Source organism: Oryza glaberrima, chromosome 1 (genome assembly GCF_000147395.1).
Source record: "Oryza glaberrima chromosome 1, OglaRS2, whole genome shotgun sequence".
Classification (NCBI taxonomy): domain Eukaryota; kingdom Viridiplantae; phylum Streptophyta; class Magnoliopsida; order Poales; family Poaceae; genus Oryza; species Oryza glaberrima.
Genome location: NC_068326.1, coordinates 18069268 through 18096877, shown reverse-complemented (window position 1 = coordinate 18096877; position 27610 = coordinate 18069268). Strand labels below are relative to the sequence as shown.

The 27610-nt window shown below is 41.8% G+C and overlaps 3 protein-coding genes across 5 annotated transcripts; 2 read left to right on the top strand and 1 right to left on the bottom strand.

Moving 5' to 3' along the window:
• Positions 1-6452: 6452 nt before the first annotated feature.
• LOC127760827 (uncharacterized) lies at positions 6453-7213 on the top strand. Its single transcript, XM_052285131.1, has one exon. The coding sequence runs from the start codon at positions 6532-6534 to the stop codon at positions 7141-7143; it is 612 nt and encodes a 203-aa protein (XP_052141091.1). The 5' UTR covers positions 6453-6531; the 3' UTR covers positions 7144-7213.
• Positions 7214-9413: 2200 nt separating this feature from the next.
• LOC127776677 (uncharacterized) lies at positions 9414-14178 on the top strand. The gene is made up of 2 exons (XM_052303223.1): positions 9414-9522; positions 13077-14178. Exons 1-2 carry the CDS (start codon positions 9414-9416, stop codon positions 13958-13960), a joined length of 993 nt encoding a protein of 330 aa, XP_052159183.1. The 3' UTR covers positions 13961-14178.
• A 90-nt stretch (positions 14179-14268) lies between these two features.
• LOC127760825 (ABC transporter B family member 9-like) lies at positions 14269-22635 on the bottom strand. Of its 3 annotated transcripts, none has more exons than XM_052285122.1 (13): positions 22307-22635; positions 20839-20893; positions 20454-20629; positions 19491-19712; positions 19148-19386; positions 18120-18645; positions 17765-18038; positions 17520-17579; positions 16720-17383; positions 15770-15998; positions 15408-15674; positions 15068-15331; positions 14269-14974 (listed from the first exon to the last, which is right to left on the bottom strand). In XM_052285122.1, exons 1-13 carry the CDS (start codon positions 22607-22609, stop codon positions 14330-14332), a joined length of 3924 nt encoding a protein of 1307 aa, XP_052141082.1. In that variant the 5' UTR covers positions 22610-22635; the 3' UTR covers positions 14269-14329. The 3 variants fall into 3 exon arrangements, with proteins under 3 accessions (XP_052141082.1, XP_052141084.1, XP_052141083.1); XM_052285124.1 differs by lacking the exon at positions 22307-22635 and adding an exon at positions 21429-21596; XM_052285123.1 differs by lacking the exon at positions 17520-17579 and having other exon boundaries at positions 22307-22633.
• Positions 22636-27610: the final 4975 nt, after the last annotated feature.

The following is a 27610-nucleotide window of genomic DNA, read 5'->3' as shown; positions in this document are numbered from 1 at the left end:
TTACATTTGACAGATTTTTAGGCTAATTTTTAGTCGAATGTTGTATAGATAGTCCCCTCTCCATTAATTCGGCCAAGTCACCACTAAGGGCGAAGGCTATAAGGCGAAGCAAGCGGCCTTCACCCGAGTAGGAGGTGCCTTTGACTATGGGCTCGGGAGGCCCTGCGGCCCATGGGGGCATTTCGCTGTTAATGGGCTGGCCCAAAGAGATCGCCTGATGGTCCATAAATACAAAAGACACTGTGTACCCCCACTAATGTCCCTATCATAAGGGTATCCCTATAAATTCCCATGTACTAACTAAACCCAAGAGGGTATGAGCCTATACTAAGACTATAAATAGCTGCTAGGGCCATGTAACGGGGGGATCCCAAAATTTTTTTACCAATTAATATATTGCTTTTACTAATCCATCAATTCATTGAGTGAACCACATTGTTCGACGTGATGCAGTTGTCTTTCGACAACAATGCGATTAAAAGAAATATGTCGCTATAGATATATCAAAATCTAATATAGGTTGGGAATCCTAAAAGTTTGTAACTTGTAGATATAGTATAATTATAGTGTAATTGTATTATAAGTTTGTAACTTGTATATAACTATACTACAACTTAAAGATAATCTTACAGTAACAAGCTATTTTCTCGAAGCGGAAGTAGTGACACTGAAAGTCCTCACCAGTAAAATAAATAAGTTGTGCTATGAATTTTTCTTCCCAACTTGCATGAATCTTAAAATAAATCTAACGGTGTAAAATTATGTAAAAGCTACATACAAGTAAAATATTGTAGTTACATACGAGTTATAATGTATTTATATTTTACAAAAATCGTATGGGTAAATAATCAATAGTGATTCAGCCTCTGATTATATCTATTATTAAAGATCCTTCGTCCTTTTTTGAATAGATTACTCAGCTAAAAAAAATCTATTAGTCAACAAATCTTCCGTCCTTTTAACAAGGATAAGGATTTTCATCCCTCGTGGGGATGTCGCATGAGGATTAATAATCGAACTAATTGAAAATGTCACTTCTTTGTGACTGAAGGTAGTATATGTCACTTCTTTGTGACTGAAGGTAGTATATTTAAAGTGTTTAGTCATCTCCTTGTCTCTCTACTGATTATAGACTGCATAGAATATGTGGAATACACATATTTTCACATTTTCCCATTGACCCAAACTGTTTTAGTGTCTTCTCACCTTATCTTACTACTCAACTGGATTGTAATAAAATATATTTGTCTTGGACCATATCTCTTGTTTTCTCTTTACATTTCAATTGTAAAATTGGACTACAAGTTATCACATATTACAAACTAGATCAAATATGAGTTGGTACAAGCTACGAAGAGTTGCTATATCATAGATGCTGAAGGTTCATTTGGACATGTTAACTTTATTGCAAGGGCAATGCATGAGGATTCTGAAGGCGAACTCTTCTATGCTGAGTTGAATCCTGAATATGGTACTATGGTTCCGACATGTTTCTGCTTGTTACATTAAGAAGATAAAGTTGGCGAGAATATTCCTTAATGCTTTTTGCACAAACTGACTATATTCATTATTTGTTTTGCTAACCTAACCTTTAAATTCATAGGTGGGTTAGAATTTGGAGACAATGAAATTAGTGAGCCTTAATTGGAGATTGACATGAAGTTTTGTTATTCGTGTAGTTCTGACCTACTACATACAAAGAACGGAGCATCCTACATAGGTGGACACTTCACCTGTCCAGGTTATTATGATTTTGATTGACACTGCTTATGAATTGAGTTAGACCTTGCTTTTATGGTACGAGTGTGGATTGAGTTAGTGATTATTAATAGATTAAGTTAACTGTTTGTGACTTTGTAAATATAAGAGTTGGGTTGTAGATTTTTACTGCTAGTATTTGTCTATACAATTAAACAGAAATGACATATTTGGTTGCATGTTAGAAATTTTGTTGAATATGCACTGAATTATATTTTGTTGCAGATTTTAAGTCAACTATCTGCCCATTTTTCTCAACCTAAATTTAGCTGAATATATAAGTACAAGTGAATGTTTGGTTTTGAAAATTCTATATATACTGCCATATCGTGCATTTTGTGCCTAACAAACAGAACAGCCATATTGTTTTTTCTTGTTTCATTCTGCATAGATCAATTCATGAGTTCTTACAATATTCAAGCATTTAATTACATGGAAGTAAATCTAAAATTTAACAAGAGTATATAGGTGCTACAGTACAGTCAGAAACATGGTGACATGGTGGTGTGCATGCGCAGCTCGGTGGAGTAGAACCACGAAGCCTCTGTGCCGGCTGCCTTTGTGTCAAGACTAAAATGAATCCAACCTAGAAATGGAGAAAACTCTCTCTCTCTCTCTCTCTCTCTCTCTCTCTCTCTCTCTCTCTCTCTCTCTCTCTCTCTCAGAGAATTCGTGGGCGCCGCAAGACCAATCTACGAGCTAAACTAGGGTTCTAACAATCCTATATAGAGATTGCGATGTGTCTTCATTGCCAAGCTTCATTGTACCCCTACAGCGAAGCAGCTCCAACTTTGCCTAGCAGTAACCAAATAAGAATGATGGTCACCCACCGTAAAGCAAGAAATGATACCAAGACGGCGAAGGCCTCGTCAGCTTCGGAGTCATTGCAGGAGTCCACCGATGGCCACCGTTGCACGTGGAAGGTTCTTGGTGCTAGAAAAGAGGGGTTAGCGCCATAACAGCACCTTCAAGGAGGGGAATGACGCCTAATGGCATCATTGTCATCAACCTGGCCCATGGTCTGGCAAGGCTTTCGCTAGCGATTCCTGATCATAGCCCCACACAACCATCTTACACAACGACCATCGTCGGACCACCACGCCATCCCATCACCACCCAAGCCCACTCCACCACCCCACAACTTAAACTGGCTCGCAGGGCTAGCTGCTCTGGATCAACCAGTGTTGTTGCCATCCTCTGAAACCCGCCACCCCCCTCCTCCCACCACCATCACCACACACACACACACACACACACACACTACCACCGTAAGCCTAAAGCATGTGTTTTGTATTTTTCTCTCCCTATGAAATTAAGGGGGAGAGGCCTGCAAAAATCATTTTTCTACAAGTGTGTCTCACCTCTCCTTTATCGGCCAACCCACCGCCATCTCTTTTTCCCCTCACTGTCGTAGCCTGGATCTCCATTCCCAGTTGTTATTCAACTCCATGATGTTGCTGCTTGCCCCATGGTCTTCATCGCCTAAGCCCCTCCCATCCTGTGGATCCTCCTTGCAACATGCCATCACCACGAATCTCTTCTGCGGGCTATCAGCAACCACCGCCCTACCGCCTAGCTCAACTCTGTGTCCTCTTTGTTACTCTCCTCCCCTTTTCTCGTAGACGAGAGAAAATGGCTGATGGATGAGAGGAAGATGAAAAAAAAAACTACTTAGGCTAACGGAGTGAAATTGACGGAACCCTAATGCATGCTGATGTTATTTCTTAGATAAATTGTCTTATACAATGGTATTTTAACTTGCACGCATCGATGGGAAAATATGGAATCATGCTCTTATCTTGGTATTTTTTTTGGTTGGTGTGTTTGCTTTCATTTGGACTACACTCTTACAGAGTGCTAGTTTGTAATAATTGGCTGTAGCTCTTTTGTGCAAAGGCCGAGATGTTATTTCATTCCATTATCTAAAAAATCTTGGTTCTTAGTAACTTTCACGATGGGTACAATGATATCAGGACTATCATAAAGTGTACTATGTGATTGAAAAGAAAATATGTCGCTATAGATATAGCAAAATCTAACATAGGTTGGGAATCCTAAAAGTTTGTAACTTGTAAATATAGTATAATTATATTATAATTGCATTATGGGTTTATAACTTGTTTATATCTATACTACAACTTCAAAAATCTTACAGTTACAAGCTATTTTCTCGAAGCGGATATCATGACACCGAAAGTCCTCGTCGGTGCGTGCTATGATTTTTTCTTCCCAACTTGCATGAATCTTAAAGTAAATCCAACGGTGTAAAATTATGTGAAAGTTGCATACAAGTAATACTATAGCTATATGCAAGTTATAATATATTTACATTTTTATAAAAATTGTATAGGTAAATAATCACAATATAATTACACTACAATTATAATATATTTACATTTTACAAAAATTGTATGGGTAAATAATCAATAGTGATTGAGCTTCGGATTATATCTATTATTAAAGATCCTCCGTCCTTTTTTTTACAAACGGAAATTGATTACTTAGCTAACAAGTGTTCACACAAGGTATGAGATGAAATTATAGCTTTCATCCAGCCATAAGTCTGTTAGAGACTCGCACTAGACTCTATTAGAGTATTAGCTCTATTACAGGCTTACACCGGGCTCGATCATCTGTCCTTTTGACCACACGTCTGCTCTAACAGATTTGGATTTTCATTCCCCGTGGGGATGCCCTCTCATTACATGCATGCCATCTAAATAGTTATAAAAATTTTGAAAAAAAATGACAACTAATTAATATAAAATATATCACTCCACAAACATGCAAGGCTAAATTCGGTTTCTATAAGTTGTAACAAAAGGAAAAAATTAAACTAAAAATAGTTATAATACATTTGTAGTTATATTTGTTATTTTTGTTACAACTTGTACAAGTTAAATTTTAACTTACATATTCGTGGAGTGATATATTTCGTATTAATCTATCTTGTCAATTTATTTTTATTTTTTTTATGACTATTTAGATAGCATATGCACGAAAGATCCCCTTAAGGGATGAATACACCCTTCCCCGTTGTCGGGAGGAAGGAGCGGGGAGAGGAGGAGTGGGGGAGAAGAGGAAGTTGTCGTCTTTGCACGCCGCTGCTGGGAGGGAGGAGAGGGGAGAGAAGTGGGTGAGAGGAGTGGGAGAAAGAGATAGCCAGGAGAGGAGTGGGGTGATGGGAGGAGAGAGAGAGAGAGAGTGGAGAATAAATAAAAAAAAAGAGTGGGAATTTTCTGGAGGTATTTTTGCAGGACGTGACTCCGGCTTGGGCGCCCGATGGGAGGAGGTTAAAATCGGGCGCTGATGTCAGCGCCCAATTTACGTGTAAAACTACTTTAAACTGATTTTTCTCTTAAATTACTTATTCAAATCATGATCCGATTACACCATTAAATTCGTTGCAATTAAATCTTCAAAACAAGACCACACCTGGATATATTCCAACGAAATTTTTTTTATCTTATTATTGAATTATTTTTAAATGTTGCACGATGTTCCACCAGGTATATCGGAATTGTTTCACTAAGTATTCAAAAATGTTTCACTCGTTTAAATCGGGTGTTATTTCACCTTATATAAAAACAATGTTCCAGCAAATAGCGAAAGAATGTTTCAGTTCACTGCAACATTTGATCTATACATAGTGAAACATTATAAATACACTAGGTGAAACATTTTTCGGTGGAAAAAAATGAAACGAATTCCCTTACTTGGGGGTTTCCAAAATATGTGGGTTTTTTTTGTTGCAATGAAATATTTCAGTTCACTGTAATATTAGATCTATACATAGTGAAACATTGTGAGTACACTCGGTAAAACATTTTTTGTGGAACAAAAAATAAACCAAATTCTCTTAATAGTGGGTTTCCAAAATATGCAGGTGATTTGTTGCAAAAGAATATTTTAATTCACTGCAACATTAGATCTATATATAGTGAAACATTGTAAGTACACTAGATGAAACATCTTCTGTGGAAAGGGGAGGGACAAGTGGGTGGATCCAGTGGGGGTGCGCACGTGGGAGGAGGGGGAACGACCGATTTTCCCACCTCCCCCCGTCGACCGATCCTAATCATTCTCCTATTTTTGCATGCGGGCGAGTAAGAGCCCTTTGCGTGCGGATATTTTAAGTGGTCAATCTGGAAAATTTGATTTTTGCATACATATTTTTTAAGTCATATAGAAAAATTAGAGTCGATTTTTGCAGATGCGGAACTCAACCTATTAGGATGCTCGTAAAAAAAATCATTTTTAGGTAGTGATTTCCCTGCTCTAACGTTGGAAAGAAACGTGCAAGTTGGCTTGCTAGCTTGTGTACGTATCAAGTGTCATAGTGGATGTAATGGAGTAATTAGCTAACCTAATCAGATTTTTTTTAAGGAAAAAAGCCTAATCAGATTTGGATGGACTCATGGAGGCGACATCGCGAGGCCATGCGGCCGAGCGTCACGCTCCAGCTCGGATGTCGCGCGCCACCGTCTTCCTGTTCCGACTCGAATCCCCCCTCCGAATGTGACGAGGAGATAGTCGTACGTGGACGGCGCCACGTACGTGAGAATATGTGCCGCATTTGCCGATATCGATCCAGGCTATTACTCCGAGTCGGATTCGATCGAATCGGAGTCGACGCGCGCCACTCCATATAATCAGGCGCCGCGCGGAGACGGCCGACGGTGCGTGCGCTGCTAGCTAGCTGCTGCATTTTCTCGCTGCTATACCGCAAACCGATCGATCAATCGATTTCCGCTCTCTTTCCGAGAGACAGTCATGCCGATGCCACCGGCGGTGAGATACTACGTGCCGTGCGAAGAAGCGGACGACATCCACGACCTCGGGGAGGAGGAGCAGTTTTGTCCTCTGCCACTGTCGCCGCCTTATTCCCCGGCACAGCCGTCGCCGCCGCCGACATCGCCACCGGCATCGCCGACGCTGCTGCCCACGTCTCCTCTCTCCGACGACCATGCCGATCACACCACGGACAGCTTGATCACCTTCGCGAGCACCGTCGACGTCGCCGCGGACGACGACTTCTACTTCGACTTCGACTTCGACGCCGACGACGACGCCATGGATGAGAAGCACGCGGAATACCTCGCGGAGTGCGCGCTGAAGCACTACAACGGCGACGCCGCCAACGAGGCCAAGTACGAGCTCGTCGCCGCCTCCGCCACGGCGAGCGGCTTCATGGACTGCCGCGGCGCCTCCCACTTCCACGTCAGCTTCTTCGCCAGGGCCGCCGGCGCCGGCGCGGCGGAGGCGGCTCCCCGCTTCTTCTTGGCCGAGCTGCACCACCGCATCGCCATGCTCCCGACGACCTGCGTCGTCTCATTGAACAACGACGACGAGATACAGATGGATCCCCAGCCTTCCGGTTGCTAGCTTTGATGACGAGCCGTTTGATGTCATCATCAAGCATCCAAAGGGTTTGAATAAGTAGCTGGTCGATCGGGACAATATACGTATATAGCATGTCTCTTATTAATTCCTTTCCGTGTAATAAAACTGCTTGCGGATTGTAATACCTGGACTATTAGTTGTAAATAAAGCACTGGTAATTAAATTGATCAGTGCTGAATAATTAAGCGGTTGCCGGTGTATTTCATTTACACAAGCGGCTCTGATACTCCCCCACTGCGATAAGGGTCCAGATTACCTAGAGTTGGCTACAACTCCACCTGGTGGATTTGACTAAATCCGTGTCATCAATTGTTTTCTATGGCTAAGATGAAGCCCACCTATTAACTTATCCTAATTAACTCTCTCCATCACATTGGCTTGAATGAAAATTACTTACTTTCTTCTTTTTTATGTTCCTAATGGGTAAATGTTTCTGCCAACAAAATTAACAAAGTATATATGCACGTTCTCTTCTTCTCCAAACAAGAAGCTATGGTCATGTATAAAACAATGTTAACCGCATAGTACGTGCAAACATACACATACCGTATACACACACAAATATTGCTAAAAACATTAGAGCCACAAGCCCAGTACGTTTTTATACAGTGGATGAACCATGGCATTTTCGAGTTATGCAAGTAAAATCAGTTTGTATATTCTCTAGATATATATTATTTGTTGATTTGTTACAAAAATTAGGACGAGTTAGCTTATTTAAAAAAGACTAGTGGGAATTTGTTATAGTTCATCTCAACCGTTGTTATATATAGACGGTAGAGATTTGATCAAATTCATCGGGTGGAGTTGGAGTGAACTCCAGGGGATCCCCACCCCTGCGATAAGCTTAAAGCAGAGGTTTTGCCTTTTTCTCCGCCCGTGAAATTAAATGGAAGGGACTAACGAAAAATTGTTTTCTAATGTGTAATGTGTCGTTGATGGTCCTTAAATATCAAATTTGACCATCAACTCCTCCATAAAACTATATCAAATGAAACATCAGACATAGTGATAGGATTTGTTACTAACTATTTTCATAAATGTTGGCAAATATTTGTATGGATTAGATTTTGTTCGACAATACACCTGCCATACAACAAAATATACCTCCGGCCAATCAAACACGGAACATAGATTGAGAGCCCACAAAATACTGCAAAACCATCATATTTGAGACCTATCCGATGTGCATTGTCATACGGGCCCACATGTCATACACTGGGAGGAGGTCGGCGGCCATAGGCGGTTTGCCTTGTTTGGCCAAGCTGAGAAAATGGACATTTAGCCACGTTCAAAAGCGCGGTTTCGCTAGAATGCCATTCCGAAAACATGTTTCGTTAAAATGCCAATATGAAACACGTGCTCACCGCCACTTTGCCATTTTGGCCATTTTGTGCATTTTCGAAATCATTTTTCACTGAAATGCTTTCCCTGGACCAAAATACCCCTGACGCGGGCCCCACCTGTCATACTCTCCCACCTCTCTTTTTCCCCTTCTTCCCCTCCTCTCTCTCTCGAGGACGCCATCGGAGCGGCAGTGGCCGAGAGGCGGGCAGCGGCTGGCGGCTGGCGTCGACCAAGCGAGCAAGCGCCCTGACGTCTCTCCGGCCATGGCGACCACGCCGGCAGTGATAGCCGCGGCGACCTAGCGGCGCGAGCTGACGAACTTGGCGGCAACGGTGGCGGCGCATGTGCTCGTCTTCCCGGCGTCGGGACAGGGCCACATCAACTGCATGATGCACTTCGCCATGGGCGACATCGTGGAGCTCCTGGAGTCGCTGGGGACCAACGGCAGCCGGGTGAAAGGGGATTGATGTGGCTGGGGTAGGGGCGGCATGACGATCCTCGACGGTGGCAAGGATAAGGTGGTCGGCGGGGACAGCGAGCGCCTGAAGGGAGCATGATAAGCCGCCGGCGACGTCGTGCCACCACCTCGCTGAGCTCCGCATAAAGCACGCGCACTCCGCAGTTGCCTTGCGCGCTGCGCCGCACCCGGCGGCGATGCTTCCTCCTGCCCTCGTTCCTGCACAAGAAGATGCCTCCTTCTGCTCCGGTGGTTGGCGGGACAAGGGCGGTGGCCGCAGCGGAGGCGGTGAGGGTGGGAACATGTTTGCGTTCTTGGAGGACGCGGCGAGGACACCGACGACGCCCACGGGTCCAGCGGCAGCAGCACCTTGTCGTTCTTGGTGCCTCCCTAGGGGCCTTCTCGTTCTTCACCTCGCCGAAGCAAGCGGTGACGACCACGGGCACCAATGCCAGCGGAGGCTGTGGTCTCTCCCTTGCCTTCCCTGATGCCGGTGAGCACGGGCTCCACCGACACCAGCGGCTTCTCCTCCTTCCCTTCGTCCTCACCCAACAGGGGTAATTCCGTCTCATCACCCGACATTCTAGTGAAAATGATTTCGAAAATACACAAAATGGCCAAAATGGCAAAGTGGCTGTGAGTGCACGTTTCATATTGGCATTTTAGCGAAACGCGTTTTCGGGATGGCATTCCAGCGAAACCGCTTTTTGAAAGTGGCTAAATATCCATTTTCTCAGCCAAGCTAGGGGTGGCGCTCTGCCCCATCGTTTTCCACGTGGCAATCTCCCATTGGCTGATAATGATGGTTGTGGATGTACTGACCTCTATAACCGCTATTTGACACTATGAAACCAGGGGATCATTTCATTTGCAACACACAACTCAAGTTGAGTACAACTCACTTTCATTCAAGGCTACTCTCTAGTAGAGTATTAGAAAATAGAGTGAGAGTGAGGGAAAGTTCTGGAGAAGTATCGGAGTTGTCGGCAATTTCTTCTCTCGTGTACCTCGGCAAATGCTTCTTTAATAAAGTGAGTATTCGATCGAGATTTCCTTTTGGTATTTAATTTTCTTATTAAGTAAGATATATTCTCATCGTTGCGGGTTTATCGCTTAGTATTTCTATTAAGTGTTTTAGTACTAGAACTCTAGATAAAAATGAAAGTTCATGTGCGAGGCTAGAGTAGTAATCAATAACATAAAGGTTGTGTCTAGGTTAGAAGTTATTTTTGTTTGATGTGTGGTCCATGGGTTGAAGAGATAGGTGGCAAGTGGTGACAACTATGTCTAACCTTTGTAATCCTTCATGTTCGGATACATTATAAAGCCGTAGAGCGAACTCAAATGGTAGACCAGGGAGAGCGATGCCTCCCTGGTCAAGTTTATTAATCCATAGAAATTCTTTCTATTCTAATCCTATTCTTGTATTATACACACATGTTCCATGTGATTCGATACCCTTGAAATACTCTGTGGTGAAGTGCTACAGCAGTATCCTTCCACTTATGGATTTATCTGTGATCGTATCAAATACCAACATGTGTCTCGCCTCTTCTTCGTCGGCCAACCCACCACCAGCTCCCTTACTATCATTGCCTGGATCTCCACTCCAGGTCGATATTCAACTCCATGATGTCACCTCTCACCGTCCTAGAACCAGCTACACTGCCAATTCGTAGGGCCTATCACTGTCAGTTTCCCTATTGGCAGTGGGTCGGTTACAATGTTGCCAACGAGAAACACTATCGGTTGATATCGAAATATTTCTACCACACCAAGTAACAAATGGCAAGAGTAATTGTTTTAACTATGTGATTCCCCACAATTTGCTACGAGAACTCTCAATATATATTTTTCAACAATCAAGCTAGGAATAGAAAGAAAAAAATAATAGAACATTAGTGTTTATTAGTACTTATCATGAAATAAACAAATAATACTCACGCTTTAATGTGCAACATATTGATAACTATGTGTTAAATATTATAAAAATGATAATATATTTGTTAAAATATTGCAAATGATGTGAGGGTGATGATTGGATAAGTTTGCATGTTGATTTATGGAATTAAATAAATTGTAGATAATGTTGTATGTCACTATGCTCGTATAAGATTCAATATGTAATTATTGCTAGTGGGTGATGATGTGACATGGTTGCATGTTGCTAGTGGGTTATAACTTTATAGGAAGTATAGATTTTAGTCACTATTTTCTCCATATGATTGCTCTCATCTCTCACGTATCATCTTTTAAATAGATAATAAATTACTTTTAATCTTAATTATTTTTATACATTGTGTATTAGAAATATTACAACGTAAATATTGAAAGTTACGAGCAATTACAATGTAAGTATAGATAATTTATAATGTAATAAGGACGTGACTCCCGCTCGGGCGTTCGATGGGAGGAGATTAAAATCGGACGCTGATGTCAGCATGATGTCAGCGCCCGATTTACGTGCAAAACTACTTTAAATAGATTTTTCTCTTAAATTACTTATCCAAATCATGATCCGATTGCACCATTAAATTCGTTGCAATTAAATCTTCAAAAAAAGACCACACATGGATATATTTCGTCGAAAAAAATTAGCTTATTATTGAATTATTTTTAAATGTTACACGATGTTTCACCAGGTATATCAGAATTGTTTCACTAAATAGATAAAAAATGTTTCACTCGTTTAAATCGGATGTTGTTTCACCTTATATAAAAACAATGTTTCAACAAATAGCGAAAGAATGTTTCAGTTCACTGCAACATTAGATCTATACATAGTGAAACATTGTGAGTACACTAGGTGAAACATTTTTCGGTGGAACAAAAAATAAACCAAATTCACTTAATATGGGGTTTACAAAATATGTGGGTTTTTTTGTTGCAATGAAATGTTTCGTTCATTGCAACATTAGATCTATATATAGTGAAACATTGTGAAGGTAAAATATTTTTTGGTGGAACAAAAAATAAACCAAAATCCCTTAATAGAGAGTTTTCAAAATATGTGGATTTTTTTTTACAAAAAGAATATTTTAATACACTGCAACATTAGATCTATAAATAGTAAAACATTGTAAATACAATAGGTAAAACATCTTTTGTGAAAAAGGGGAGGGAGAAGTGGGTGGGCCCAAACAGGTGCGCACATGGGGGAAGGGCCGGGGGAGCGACCGATTTTCCCACCTCCCCCAGTCGACCGATGCTAGGCATTCAAATGTGTAACTTTTCTTAGTAAAAAGTATGGCGCAATAAGTGAAACGTGCAAGTTGCTTGGGGTTTAGAGGATGTAATGGGATTAGCTAGCTAGCCCAACCATATTTGGATTAGCACACATTATTAGGTTCGTTCCTATTCCGAGTCGAATTATTCCCACTCATTATAACGACGGCGCTGCTATACGTACGACTAATTTGTTACGATAGTTGTACAATCAAACGTTTCTCTTCTAGGCTCATAACATTGTAAGTTCTGGTCCCACACTGGACCTCTTCTAGCGTTGAGCCCATATCCAAAAACCCATGCTCATCACATCATCGTCCCGACATCTTATAATTAAGCTTCCTGGCACAGCTAACCAGAGTAATTTATTTTTCCTAATCAATCTTATATACTCGTGCTGTCGCTCAACACTTATCATGTGACCCAGCTTAAGTTAAGTAAATTATTTTGATGTGAACCTAGTTTAAGTAAATTACCCATACACATATGTTCCTTGCACCTCGGACCCTGGTAGCATCACCCCTAGTTGGAACTATTCTAAATTTCCAATGGCACAAATCAGGATAAGATGCAGCAAACTTCATGTATGAGCCAATGTTTGGCATGGTTTGTATTTATTTGGATACAGAGAAAAAAAGGCAAAGGAAAATAATGAGTATACGTGTATGGGCTTCGGATCCATGAGCTCTTGGGCTGCTACATGCGCGTGCACCACGTAGCGTTACGATGCCAAGAGCCGTCTTCGTTTGATCGTACAAAAATCGTAAAAAAAACATCGTATGCGTAGCGGAGAGTCGAGGCCGGCACCACGTACGTACGTCAGGCGTATCCGTGTACCGCGCATTGGCCGATACAGCTGTTACTCCGAGTCGGAGTCGAATCACAGGGGTGCCCATCGATAAAATCAGGCGGCGGACGGTGCGTGCGCCGCTTGCTCCATTCGTTATAGCGCAAACCGATCGATTTCCTCTCTTCCTCCGAGACAATCGAATCGATCCGTCTCACTCTCATCGTCGATCGACTGCCCGCCGCCGTCATGCCGCTGCTATACCGCCGGTGAGGTACTACGTGCCGTTCGAAGAAGCGGACGACAGGAGCCACGACCTCGAGGATGAGGAGCCTTATTGTCCTCCGCCACTGTCGCCGCCTTATTCTCCGGCACAGTCGCCGCCGCCGCCCACGTCTCCCGCCTACCACAACGACCATGCCGATCACACCACGAACAGCTGCACCTTCACGAGCGCCGGCGGCGCGTACAGCTACACCATCACGAGCGCCAACGTCGGGGACTACTTCTACTTGGACGACGACGCCGACGCCATGGATGAGGACAAGCCAGATGAGCCGGAGAATCGCCCGGACCCGCTGGTGGTGCTGCAGCAGGCGGAGTCCCTCGCGGAGTGCGCGCTGCAGCACTACAACGGCGACGCCGCCAACGAGGTCAAGTACGAGCTCGTCGCCGCCACCGCCACGGCGAGCGACTTCATGGACTGCTGGGACGCCTTCTACTACCACGTCAACTTCTTCGCCAGGGCCGCCGCCGGCGCCGATGATCAGGCTGCTCCGCGCTTCTTCTTCGCCGAGCTGCGCCACCGCACCGCCATGCTCCCGACCTGCCTCGTCTCCTTGGACAACGACGACGAGATACAGATGGATCCCCAGCCTTTGTGTTGCTTTGATGACGTGCCGCTTGGTGTCGTCATCAAGCATCCAAAGGGTTGGAAGATGATCGATCGGGACAATACTCTTATCAGTTCCCCTTCCGTGTAATTAAACTGCTTGCGGATTGTAATACCTGGACTGTTACTTGTAAATAAAGCACTGGTAAATTGATTGAGCAAGAACTCGTCATTTTTGTTGCTTGCTGTGGTATATCATCCGGGTGAATATCAAATAACATCCAAAACCATCCACTGATGCACATATGCTGAATTGCCGGTATATATATCCAACGAAATTTAATTAGTTAGAGAAAAACAGTGCATGTCATCCAACTAAATATAGAATGCATAGCTTTGCTTTTCCTACTATAAACTTACATATATATGACCATTTTCAGTACCAGCGGACAAACTCTATTCAGGAGAAGTCAGTATTTTCATACTATTAGAGGTGATAATGTTCAGGCTTTCAGAAGATTTACCTTGAACTTGAACTAAGCTCGACAAGCGAAGCATAGGTTCCATCCTTTATCCGCATCAGTTCATCATGCCCCCCTTTTTCCACTATCGCCCCGTTCTTGAGGACGCCGATGATGTCCGCGCCTTTTATCGTCGACAGCCGATGCGCCACCACCACGGTCGTCCTCCCCACCATCACCCGGTCCAGCGCCTCCTGCACCACGCGCTCCGACTCCGCGTCCAGCGCGCTCGTCGCCTCGTCGAGCAGGAGCACCTTGGGGTCCTTCATGATGGCCCTCGCGATGGCGACGCGCTGCTTCTGCCCGCCTGACAGTTGGATCCCTCTCTCGCCGACGACGGTGCTGTACCCGTCAGGCAGAGCCGAGATGAACTGGTGCGCGTTTGCTGCTTCGGCAGCGGCCATGATCTCCTCCTGAGATGCCTGTTCTTGCTTCCCATAAGCTATGTTGGCGTGGATGGTGTCATTGAACAATACCGGTTCTTGTGCCACGAGCCCGATCTGAAGACGAAGCCAGCTGACCTTGAATGTCTTGAGATCCACCCCATCAAGAAGGATCTTGCCGGTATCCGGGTCGTAGAACCTTTCAAGCAGCGCAATCGCCGTGGACTTCCCGCTTCCGCTCTCTCCAACCAGTGCAACAGTCTGAAACCATAATGTAATGTAATTAAGATCAACACAAGCTAGCAATGTGTTAATGATACTAAATATGTTCAGTTAGTTCAGATAGAAAGCAACCTTTCCAGAGGGAATGCACAAGGAGAGATCTTTAAATATTTGAATATTTGGGCGTAGGGGGTAATTGAAGCACACATTATGGAACTCAATGTCACCCCTCACACTTGCAATGACCACACCCTCCTCGCTGCTGGAATCAATCTTGGATTTCCGGTCAAGGATTTCGAAGATAGAAACAGCTGATTCATTAGCCTTGGTGCTGTCTGCGCCTATTGCACTTGTTCGTGAGATTCCACTGGTAGCCAAAACTAAAACAAAGAAGACCTGACAGCCACTGGATAAGTTGACTAAAATATCAAAATGTCAATGCTATGTAAAATGGATAAGAAAATTTACGCACCCTAAACACTTCAGGAAACGTTGCCACTCCTTGGTGAACAAACTTTGCTCCAACATAGAAGCAGAGAGCATAAGTAAAGTAGAACACAAGGAAGGAGAAGCCAAAACCCAAGCCACCAACTACACCTTCCCTTATTCCTTGCCTTACTGGAGATTCACATTTTTTCTCATATGCTTCTATCACTTTCTGCTCAGCACAAAATGATGCCACAGTTCTGATGCCTCCAACTGCATCAGTTGCTACTTGACTTGCTTCTTCATACTTCAGCTGCATTACAACAAAGAATAACATCAAACAACGTGTTGCATGAGAAAGCATCTGTAAGGGTAGCACAATGCTCATGATTAATCCATTGTATGTACCTTTGCGTTTTTGTTGAAACCTTTCAAAAACTTCATTTGAGCATAGGCTTGGAAACCAACCAAAGGAACTACCACTGTTATAATCAATGCCAGCTTCCAGTTTGCCACCATTGCTATTGTAAAACCTGATATGACAGTTGATACAGTCTGGACATTAAGTGCCAAATTGTCTCCAACAAGGCGCTTCACATTCAGAGCATCAACAGACAGCCTTGCACCAATCGATCCACTACAACAAATGTTGAGACTTATGGCGTAAGGACAACAGTAGAAAAATAGTGCTAGCTGATGAGCACAATTCTTAACTTTTTAATGTATAGATCTGGAAAATCTAAAACCATATGTATAGTACGTGTACTATCTTAACCATCCAAAGCACTTTGAGATTTATGCAAGGATATTATTCCAAGGAATAGAAGATGGGATGGTTAGTATGAAATCTGAATGTTTGCATCAATCTGGAGGCACATTTGGCGAATGTGATGATGCACCTGTGGGTGCATGCATGAAAACCATTCTAAATATCCACCTGAATTAATATAGTACTGGTCATTTTGGGGGGATAATGCTACCTAGTATATACTGTTCATCAAAATGCACTTGTCTCTTTTTTCCAATGTGCCTTTGTTTATGAAACACTCTTTTTGCACCACATAACCAGTGGAAAATTAACGTTGTTTCAGGGAAAGTCATAAATTATGATTTCATAGGTGTTGAACTTTTCAAATGGGAAGATGAGAAACAAAGGACTGTGAAAGATTAGTAGGGATTATATTACATGCCAAAACTTTTGTTCAATATTTTTAAATTCTTTGCTATTCAGTTGTTTTGAGTAGACTAGAGAGTATTCACCATGACATTGGTGTAAGTACTGGAACATGGAATTTTGATAGAATAAATCATAGGACAAAAGGCAGAATAATATGATGAGAGAAAGACTGTGTACACACCTAGAGTGTTCAGGTTTGTCAAACCAGTTGATTTCCTGGTGCATGACACTTCGGAATGTCAGTGAACGTATACGCTCCACAAGCTTTCCACCTGCTAATCCAAACAGGAAGTACTCGGTTTGAATCAGAACAAATGCAGAAGCTCCCACCACAACAAACATGCTTGCCCAGAACCTGGAGTCCTTCTGGAGTTCTGATGGTGGCTCATAAAACATCTTTATTGCACTTGAGATCAGTATGCCAAATATTGGAAACATGAGTCCATGCATTGCCGCGGTTACAGAACCAAGTACAAGAACAAAAGCTTCTGGTTTGTTCAGATAGAACAGTCGACTGATTGAAGCTTTCTTCTGGCCACGAGGCACTTTGTCTGTAGTCTCCTCCATGCCCAGATCATCCTTGAATTCCATGGGATCTGGAAAGTCAAGGGGAGCAGGGATAGGATGCCTGCCACTATGCCCAAAAGAGGAGCCTTTAGTAATTGATCTCCTAAATGAGGTGCTTTGGCTTCTTGGTTTTACATTTATAGACCTAGAGCCTGAATCGCTTCTTATTATCATGTCAGGGTCGTCATTATGGACTTCAGCATCCTGCTGTGCCCCTTGGAGCTGGATCAGCTGAGCATAAGCACCTTCAGGTTTCTTCATCAGTTCTACATGAGAACCTACTCGGAATTGAATAACACAAACAACCAGCAAGTCAAAATTAAACCTGTAGATCAAGTAGCGTGCTGAATCATGTCGAATAAAAAAGAGAGGGCCTATAACTTTAAGGGAGTATGACGGTTAAAACCCACATACCCAAAGTAAATAGGTTGTTGTCTATCTGTTGAATAGTAGTCAGAAGCAGCTTTGATTTATCTAGTTAAGATGTGTTCATTAGCCAAATAAAATGTGTAGAAAACTTGAGAATTCAAAAGTACCCTGTATCATGAGCACTACACAGTGGGTATTACGTTTGTACTCATACTGTCTGCAGGAACAACATGTTACTAATCGATATGAAATTTAAGATAATCTCTTTCGAAAGTTTTTAAATGCCATACCTTGTTCAACCATCTTTCCCTGCTGTAGAACAGAAATCACGTCAGCATTCTTCACTGTACTTAGGCGATGTGCAACAATAATTGTAGTCCTTTCAAGCATTATCCTATTCAAAGCATCTTGAACTACCCTCTCAGATTCCATATCCAATGCACTAGTTGCTTCATCAAGTAACAAGATCCTAGGATTTTTTATAATTGCTCTAGCAATTGCTATTCTTTGCTTCTGCCCTCCGGACAATTGAATTCCACGTTCCCCAACCATCGTCTCAAGACCCTGCAATGTTCCATAACCATTAGATATTGATCAACAATAGAAACAGAATTAACATTATGTGCATTTAAATTTGTGTTGTACATTTGGCAACTTATCAACAAATTTTGCTGCATTTGCAAGCTCTACTGCTCTCTTGATCTCTTCAAGAGTTTGATCCTCCTTCCCATAGGCGATGTTCTCCCTGATTGTACTTGAGAACAACACTGGTTCTTGGCTAACAAGACTGATTTTTCCTCGTATCCATCCCAGATTCATTCTTCTAATGTCAATTCCATCAATCAAGACTTCCCCAGACTGTGGATCATAAAATCTCTCCACCAAGCTGATCACAGTTGACTTTCCACTGCCACTCTCTCCAACTAGGGCCATTGTTCTGCCACTTGGTATTTGCAAGGAGAATCCATTGAATACCAAATATTCCGGCCTGGTAGGATAGCTGAAGTACACATCCTTCAGTTCAACATCACCCGTGATGTCTTCCAATATGATACCTTTGGTATCACATACATCAATATCTGGCTGTCTTTTGATTGTCTTAAACATTCTATATGCTGCTCCTTGACCTTCTGCAAAAGCTGTTATTGATGGTGTTGCCTGACCTAAGGACCTACAGAAGACATATAAGCCAAATCAGGAACCAGATGACCTGAAAAATGACAGTGACATGGAAATAATTTATTTCACATGTTAATATGACTAGTTTCACTGCTATTGGAAACTCTGATTGCTGTAATAACTCAGTAAGTCATGGCCCATGTTGTCCTGGGAGTACTAAAGAACATATTTTGCATTTTAACAAATGGGATACACAGAGAGGTACATTGACAGAGAAATATGGCTAATTATTCATTAACCTTTAAGTTTTATCAGATGTTCTGTTCTTTTCCGGTGTATATTTTAGCATGTATAGTGTTATGTAAACTCAAGAAACAAAATGGTCCATCTACCTGTAAACTCCTTACAAAATGTAAATGCAAGCCTACAATGCTCGTAATAACCACCTGACATGTACCCACCTTCCCATAATCTACACTAACAAGTAAATTCTGTAACAAGTTTTAATCTTATCTTAACTATTCATGGGAGCAGGGTTAATATATGAAACTTACATTGCACCCATCATGACAGACATTAGAACATTTATAACTATGCCACCATTGTATCCACGGTTGACTATCAGTTTCGATCCATACCAAACTGCCAAACCATAACTGCAAAACAAGATTGCCATTACGGTACCTAATCCAAGGCCATTAACAACACCTTCTTGTAGAGTAGATTCATAAGCTTTTCTTATGAATTTGTTATATGTGTTTATAGCTTGCTTCTCGCCATTGAATGAAGCAACCTTCATAGAATGTGCCAATTAAGAAAAAACAAACTGATTAACTTGGTAGGAACAGGAAATAGCTGACTCAGATATTAATTATCTACTGTACTGCTAGCACTCACGGTTCTAATGGCCCCAATAGTCTGTTCAGCAATGTTTCCAGCATCACCATACTTTTCTTGCATGCGGGTTGAGATTCTTGTCATCAACCTTGACACAAAAGCACCGGCCACCGCAATTGGAGGAATGCATGAGAGCAGCACAAGTGCCAAGAGCCATCCTCTCACAAATGCAATAATGAAGCCTCCAAAGAAGGTAGAAAGGAGTTGTATACACTTGCCACTCTAAGTAAAAAGGATGTGTTAAACGAATATGTAGTGCTAGTTAGATTTTGCTAGATGCTTATACTATACAAAAAGGAGTACATATTTATTTATTATTTAAAATCGATAGTTCATTATATTTTGCAAAATCTGAGGATGAGTCCATGTTATAGATCCACAATTCGTATTGATTGAATCAATCTCCATTTATGATCTGCTAACTTCAATGAAAAGGTATTTCACAAGAAATATGGTACATACATTATTGATATTGATCCATGTGAATACAGTGTGACTCAATAACTGTCAAACTTGCATACAGCCAAGGATTAAATAATTAAATATATCATACATTAGAATGGAGCTCAAACTCATATTTCTGTACTGTGGGGTATGATGTATGGGTGTATTCATGTAGCTAATATTGACTACTAAACTGAGTTATTACCTCAAACCATGTATGCAATGAATTAGATAAATTTAAATAAAGTAAATTGTTTTTCTGTGAGTTTGAACCCCCCATGTCCTCTTTTTTCAGTTACCTCTCATTTTTTAGAGCTGGCTTTGAGTTTGTGTTCAGGTGGGTGGGTGGGTGCAACAAAAGAATCATTTGGAGCAAGATTTTCCATATGAACCATAGAGATCTGTTGCATCTAATGATGCACTTACTGGTAAGTATCTAGCAATGCATTGCAGAAAGGGAGTTGTATTTGTGTTCTCTCAATCCAAAGCACACTCTTTACACTAGATAAAACAAACTACCTTTTCTCCAATGGCATCTTGAATGAGGAATGTGTCCCCTGACATCCTCTCAACCACTTGTCCAGTGCTCATTTCCTTGTCAAAAAAGGCAATGTCCTGTCTAAGTATTGCCTTGAGATACAATGCCCTGATTCGTGCAGCCTGCCTTTCTCCAGTGATTGTCCAACATGATACCTCTACCAAAACATAGCCAATATATCAGGAAATTTTGTTTCTAGTAGTAGCCTTAAAACAATATGAACATCACTACTGTAGTATCAATACAGAAACACAAGTACATTACTACACCTATTATTCATCAAATTCGTAATCCAAAAAGAGATGGTTTCCGTCCAACAGTGGATATTAAGATGTCCTAATTTCGTTGCATTGGAAAGCCACTTACGAAGAGTTGAAACAAATCCTGCTCCAATGCCAAGGTAGACAAAATTCAAAATCACCTGAGAAAAAAAGAAAGAGCACCTTAATTCAGAGGTTAAGACGTTGAAAAAACATTTACATGACAAAACAAGCACCGATAATTTCACCTCTGCCCTATACGCTGCAACTCTGAAAATACATTGTGATTGATTGATTCTGTTCGTCGATACAACTACTATGATTGTGATTGGAATGTCTTGTTGGCTACTGATTCATATCCTATCAACCTTATTACTGACACATTTTTGAAAATAGAACTGATTATTGACAAGAATAAGTCGCCTACATGCCGTCGTTGCTTACTATTACAGATTTACAGTATTACTAGCATATACCCAAATCGAATCGAAATGAAGGGAAAACTATCAAGGCAATTTCAACCAAGTGACCACCTGATCCCAATCCTGCCCATTCTGAAAGCACGAATAACGCCTATTTCACCTCAGTATATCCCAACTTAGAAAGAAATCATCGCCCCTCAAATAGATCGCAAACTACACTAACAACAACAAAACCTAGTCTGGTAATCAGATTCGTGGGTTTATCAGGGAATACCGCATTCCACCCGTGGTTGGCTCAGATAGCCCTGCTGCATCTGCCGACTCGCTGTCGCGGCCGCGGAAAGCCGCCGCCGCCGCCGAGGGCGAAGCATGCTCCGGCGGACGCGACGGCGACGACGACGAGTGTTTTGCGCTGGTCTCTAAATTTGGGCCAAAATACTACCATGGCCCAAGAAGTTGCAGCTCGTTCGGTTTGGGCCTCGAAAGGCCAGTTTTGGGCCTAAAACGAACTCAGTTTTTAAGAGAGCGCATCGCGCGAGACCTCCAAGGAGATGTTCGGTAGAGATGAGTATGGTCTCTTAAGAAATAAAAGATTATTTAGATACTATATCTTTATAACAGTTGAGACGATAAAAGCTCTAATCATTAACTTAGAAAAATATTCATTTTGTTAATATCCTTTCTATTTTTTTATCCTCGTGCAACCATATTTCAATATTATAGTGACTAAAAGTCATTGTTAAGCCGTTGTTATGTATGACAATGATATTTTGTCTCTCCTTTTTCTCTTTCTTCCATATCAACAAGTATTCCTAATTAGCGACGCTAAGAGACCACTATTGATAACCATTGTACATACCCTAAATGGTTGAAAACAGTATCATCATTTTATTACTTTTACAAAAACAGATGGAAACAGTCATGAAATTTTTATATTTATGAATTCAACCGTTTAGTATCAACTTTAGAAATTGGAAAAAACAAATTGTAGAAACAGTAACCGTTGATAAAAAATATTATTATTATATTAGTTTCTCTTTTTTTTTTTTTGAAATGGTAACGTTTTCACCCAGCAATGGCAGTAGGTGATCGATGGGTTAGGTGGCAACACCGGGGTAGCAACAGCAACGCACGCAGAAGGCACGCACGCACCTTGGTGACCTTGGCGAGGACGTCCGGCGAGGAGGTGGAGCCGAAGGCGTTGATGACGTCGCCGAAGATGAACGTCATGAGCGGCTGCGCCATCCCGTTCGCCACCGCCGCCGCCGCCCCCACCGCCATCAGCGCCGCGTCCGCCCCGTCGGCGAACGCGAACATCCGCCGCACCGCCACGCGCCCCACGTCGCTATTCCCCGCCGCCGCCGCCGCGGGGCTCGACGACCTCTCTCCTCCTCCTCCTCCACCCCCATTAATGTCGCCGCCGTCCGCCGCCTCTCGCGCCGCCGCCGCCGCCATAGCTAGCTCTCTGATCGATAGATCGGTCACCTCTCTCAGGTCAATTCGTTCGCCATGTGCGCGTGGAGAGAATGGAGAATCTCTACACGCGATATATGATTACGTTGCAGCGGCCGGCAGCGTGTATAAAAAAGAAAGTACGGTTGGTTGCTTGGTTTGTGAGTCACAGGCTTGGGCACCAAGCCAAAAAAAAATTACTAATAAATGCGGGTTACGGGGAGACGGCCGATGGAGACGACGACGCTCTATCCATCGCGCTGCAGTTTAATTATGATTAGCAAAGTTAATCACGACTCTGATTGGCGAGCGCCCCCTGGTAACTAATGAAATGAGCGGGAGCTCCTGACAGTGATGCTCCAACAACGTCAACGCCTCAACGGGGCGAAAGGAAAAAAAACATTTCAGTTATTCAGTAGCGGTAACATTTGATAGATGCTCATGTAGCGACGTACTCCCTAGTTACATGATGTTTTTTTTTTTTGATTTAAAATCAAACTGCTTTAAGTTTGATTAAATTTATAGACAAATATAGCAATATTTACATTACCAAATTAGTTTTATTAAATTAATAATTAAATATATTTTTATAGTAAATTTATCTTGGGTTTAAAAATATTACTATTTTTTCTATAAACTTAGTCAATCTTGAGGCAATTTGATTTTGACCAAAGTTAAAACATCTTATAAACTGAAACGAAACGTAGAGTAGCCATGTAAATGCACGATTTTTCACTATTACAATAATCATTTTTTCGATGCTAGGCTTTTATTTTCACTGTTGCCCCAAAAGAAAAAGAAAAGACGCTGATAAAATGGTTGAGGTCACCTCAATGCCTTAAACCACTTATGTAAATACATTTTTATAGGTGGGTTCATAGGAAATCCGTGGGTAAAAATCAATTTATACTGGCGGTTCTATATAAAGTACCGCACTTGAAAATGAGAGAACCATTAAAATATGAAAAAAAAATCGTAACTTTTTTTTATGTAGTCAAGAGATCTACAACTTTATAGCCGAAAGTTCTTTCATTTCATATCGTCTGGGGGCTAAATATTCATTACAAGTTCTCATATCTACTTTAGAAAAAAATATATTGTTTTTTCTTCAAACGACCTTAGTTGGAGATATGTTCTACACTAAAATTATAAAATTATAGACCTCGACGAAATCTACAACTGTATAGTTGAAAGTTTTTATATTTGAGATTGTTTAAGTGCCTAAATATTTTTGGTATATTTTACAAGGTGTTCTTTAGAAATTTAAAGCTTTCAAATTTTCAGAAAGTTCATATTAAGATTGAGGTAAATAAAAGTTATATTCTTACAGTATTTTTAAAATATGACCTAGTTAATTTTTATTTAATTTTGAAATATCTTAGTTAGATAACATATCAACTCTCATATAGAGACTACAAGACATGAGTAGACAATCATATTTAAAGAAGTATTATCAAGGAAATATGGCAGGCATATTAAACAAAATATTGTAAATATTATAAAGATTATAGAAAACTCACTACTGGAGAGAACTGATCTTTGTTGGGTTGGCTGAAAACCACAATGGTCCCGGTTCCAAAAAGAACCGGGACTAAAAATCATCTTTAGCCCCAGTTGAAAAGCCTACAGCCATTTTATGGTAAACCGGGACTAAATATCATTTTTAGTCCCGGTAGAAAAAGTGTCCGCCCCCACTCTTTTTATTCCCGGTTGGAAACACCAAACGGGACTAAAAATCAGCGCATGGTATATAATCCCTCGCACTTATCCTCTAGCAACCACCTCTTCCCTTATCCTCCTCCTCTCTTTTCTTATCCTCCCCCTTTCCTCTCTCTATTCTATCCTCTCACGCGTGCGGCAGAGCGAGCCGGGCTGGCTTGCGGCTGACGCGGGGAGGCACGGCGGGTGGTGGCCGGCATGGAGGGCTGCACGGCAGAGGGCTGGCCAATGTTTTTATTTTTTTTCCTTTTTTCCCTCCTAATTTATGGATGATTATTTGTTGACTATATATGTTGTTGTAGATGATTTGAGATTGTGGATGATGATTTTGTTGTTGTGAATGATTTGGGATTATGGATGATGATTTTGTTGCTGTGAATGATTTGGGATTGTGCATGATTTCGGATGTTGGGAGATGAACCATGGATGAGTTTGGCTGAAAAACAAGTGCAAATAGCTAAAAACAATGATCCACAAGCAAATAAAAAAAGAAAAAATATCTCTACCCCCGATTGTTAACACCAACCGGAACTAAAGATAGCGATCTTTAGTCCTAATTGGTGTTACCAACCGGAAGTAGAGATGCATCTCTACTCTCGGGTATTTAAACCAGGACTAAAGATCACCATGTTTAGTCCCGGATTTCTTCTTCCGGTTTGCTATCCGGGACTATAGGGGGTTGCCAGCCGGGAGAGAAGAGGCATTCTCCAGTAGTGACTTTTTTTCATCTCAATCGGACTTAAATTAATTTCTTTTATAAATTTTTAAAGTTTAAACATTTTGAAAGGATAAAGAAAAAAGGTATTTGTAGGCAGAATTATTAACGAGCCGCCCTTAAAATGATTGTTACAGGATGAATTATTAATGAACACCCTTAAAATATTTTTTTACGGGCAATTCTTATGAGGGAAGGTTATAAAAATCGATTTCCATGGACGGTTCTCTTCAACAACCACCCTTAAAAATCGGAGCACCACTAAAATAGGAAAAAAAAGAAATTTTGAGTTAGATGATGACAAAATTTATATGAAAAATGTATCTCTCAATGGCACAACTTTGTAGTTAAACATTTGCTTCATTTGAGATAGTTTAGAGGGCCATATATTCATTACAAACTCTCAGCTTTATTTTGAAAAAAAAAAAGATGAATTTTTGAGTTTTTCAAATGAGCTCGAATAGAGATATGCTCTTTCTCAAAGGCTTAGAGCTCAACGCGAAGTACACGTTCATGGTTGATAATTTTTCCATTTGATATCATTTAGAGTATAAAATATGTGTTATAAGTTTTAGAGGGATGAAGTTGAAAGGATATGATGAGGAGGCTACACGGTGAGTGAGAGGTCCTCGGTTCGAAATCATAAATACTCCACGCGACTAAAATTACATGACTTGTGATATGCAACCCTGTAGCAGACTGCTAAAATATGAAAACAAAATCAGATCTTTTTGTGGCAACAAAAATAAAAAAAAATGGATATCTGTTTTTATGGATGGTTCCTTAAGAGAGCCTCCCGTTGTTGGTATTTCTTAACGACATTACTAGAAATATAATTCCCACAGCAATGACGCAGAAATACTTATGGTATATTATGGTTACAGAGTTCATCCGGAAGCGCACGGATATACCATTGTAGCATTTCACCCGAGAGTATTCTAAAGGTATCGTATTTATTTTATCCCGTGGGAAGATCATGTAGAGAGAACTTGACTAATAATTTATATATTACTTGTGATAATCATATTCTAGGCAGAGGTTAAGATAATCCAAGAGTAGAGTGACACACAAGCATTAACTACTCATTCTCATTATATATTATCTAAGCTAAGTGGACGGAAAAGAGAAAGAAAATATATTCCTATACTTCTAATATACATAGTATACATACATTCTAGTTAACCGATATACTAGCTAATACCCTCTATCCGATGCCCTCCCCTCCTGGTACTTCGAGAAGCCACCCCTGACTGCCGAGTTCCTTACAACAGCCCGTCATCCCGTGATGACCATACAAGAACTCCCGTAACGTACTGATGAATAAGCCTGTTGAAGGCGCATTGGTGTTGGTGCCAACACCGTGAAGTTAAGCTTATCGAAGACGTCTTTTGGCATGACGCTGACACTGGCTCCAAGGTCACACAAGGCCTGGTCGAACAGTTGTGCCCCGATTGAGCAGGTGATCGTAGGACACCCCGGATCTTTCTTCTTCTCTGGGAGCTTGTGGAGTATCACGTTGCTGCATTGTTTCGTCAGCTTGACCACCTCCGTTGTTGGGAGCGGTCTCTTGTTGTTGAGTATGTCCTTGAGATAACAGGCGTATGCTGGCACTTGCATAGCGTCTAACCACGGCATGTTGATGTGGATCTTCTGGATTACTTCAACAAAACGAGCGAATTGCTCGTCCACTGACGGTTTCCTCATCTGTTGGGGAAACGGCAGCAACCGTGTGTCACAGTACTCCTGCGGCACTGTCTTTTCTGGCTGAACCTCCTTGTTAGCCGAGTCATTAGATGGCGCTTCTTTGGTTATCCCAGTAGCTCCTGCAGGGTTAGGATATGGCGGATCACGAGTGGACTTACCTCCCCTCGTCATGATCGCCTTAACATTTTCAACGGAGGAGTCGGGTTGCCCCGGAATCCTCCCCGTTTCATTTGCAGGGACTAAAGATGCTAACTGAGCTAGTTGGGTTTCTATCATTTTGTTGAAGCTCAGCTGATTTTGAAAAGCAGAAGCAAAGCCATCTAACTTGACATTTATGTTTTCTAGGATCTTGTCAGTGGCAGCAAGCTTTTTGCTTAGCGCATCAGTGGTTTTAGCTTGTGCAAAAACTAGATCCTTCAAGGAGGGCTGGTTAGAAAAGTTATTGTTGTTGTTACCTCCTTGATAATATGGGCGTGGTTGGTTCCACCCTTGACCTCCTTGTGGACGGTACCCCCCATGTACATCGCCTTCTCACGGGTTTCCGGGCAGTCATTCCCAGGATGACCCGTGCCGCCGCAGACCCTCACACGTAACGTGTGAGTCCAAGGCCTTAACGGTGCCTTGTGGCCATTTCTCGTGGTCGTCCAACCGCTTCATGAGGAGGTCCAGCTTGGCAGCTAGTAGTTTCGTCTCCTTGACGGTGTGCATGCCTCGCTGACAGGTCTGAAGTCATTCCTCGCTCCAACCCATATTGGAGACCATCTTCTCTATTAGATCAACGGCTCCTTGAACCGTTTTAGAGAAGAAAGCTCCTCCAACTGCCGCGTCCAGGTGATCGCGGGACATCTGGGAGAGTCCATTAAAAA

Coding starts and splice junctions, on each gene's coding strand:
- LOC127776677 (XM_052303223.1), top strand. CDS start 9,414: ATGCCAGCGGAGGCTGTGGTCTCTCCCTTGCCTTCCCTGATGCCGGTG. Junction 9,523..13,076: donor TTCGTCCTCACCCAACAGGG/GTAATTCCGTCT, acceptor GTCGAATCACAG/GGGTGCCCATCGATAAAATC.
- LOC127760827 (XM_052285131.1), top strand. CDS start 6,532: ATGCCGATGCCACCGGCGGTGAGATACTACGTGCCGTGCGAAGAAGCG.
- LOC127760825 (XM_052285122.1), bottom strand. CDS start 22,609: ATGGCGGCGGCGGCGGCGCGAGAGGCGGCGGACGGCGGCGACATTAAT. Junction 18,646..19,147: donor TCTGTCATGATGGGTGCAAT/GTAAGTTTCATA, acceptor TGTCTTCTGTAG/GTCCTTAGGTCAGGCAACAC. Junction 17,580..17,764: donor GGGAAAGATGGTTGAACAAG/GTATGGCATTTA, acceptor CATCTTAACTAG/ATAAATCAAAGCTGCTTCTG.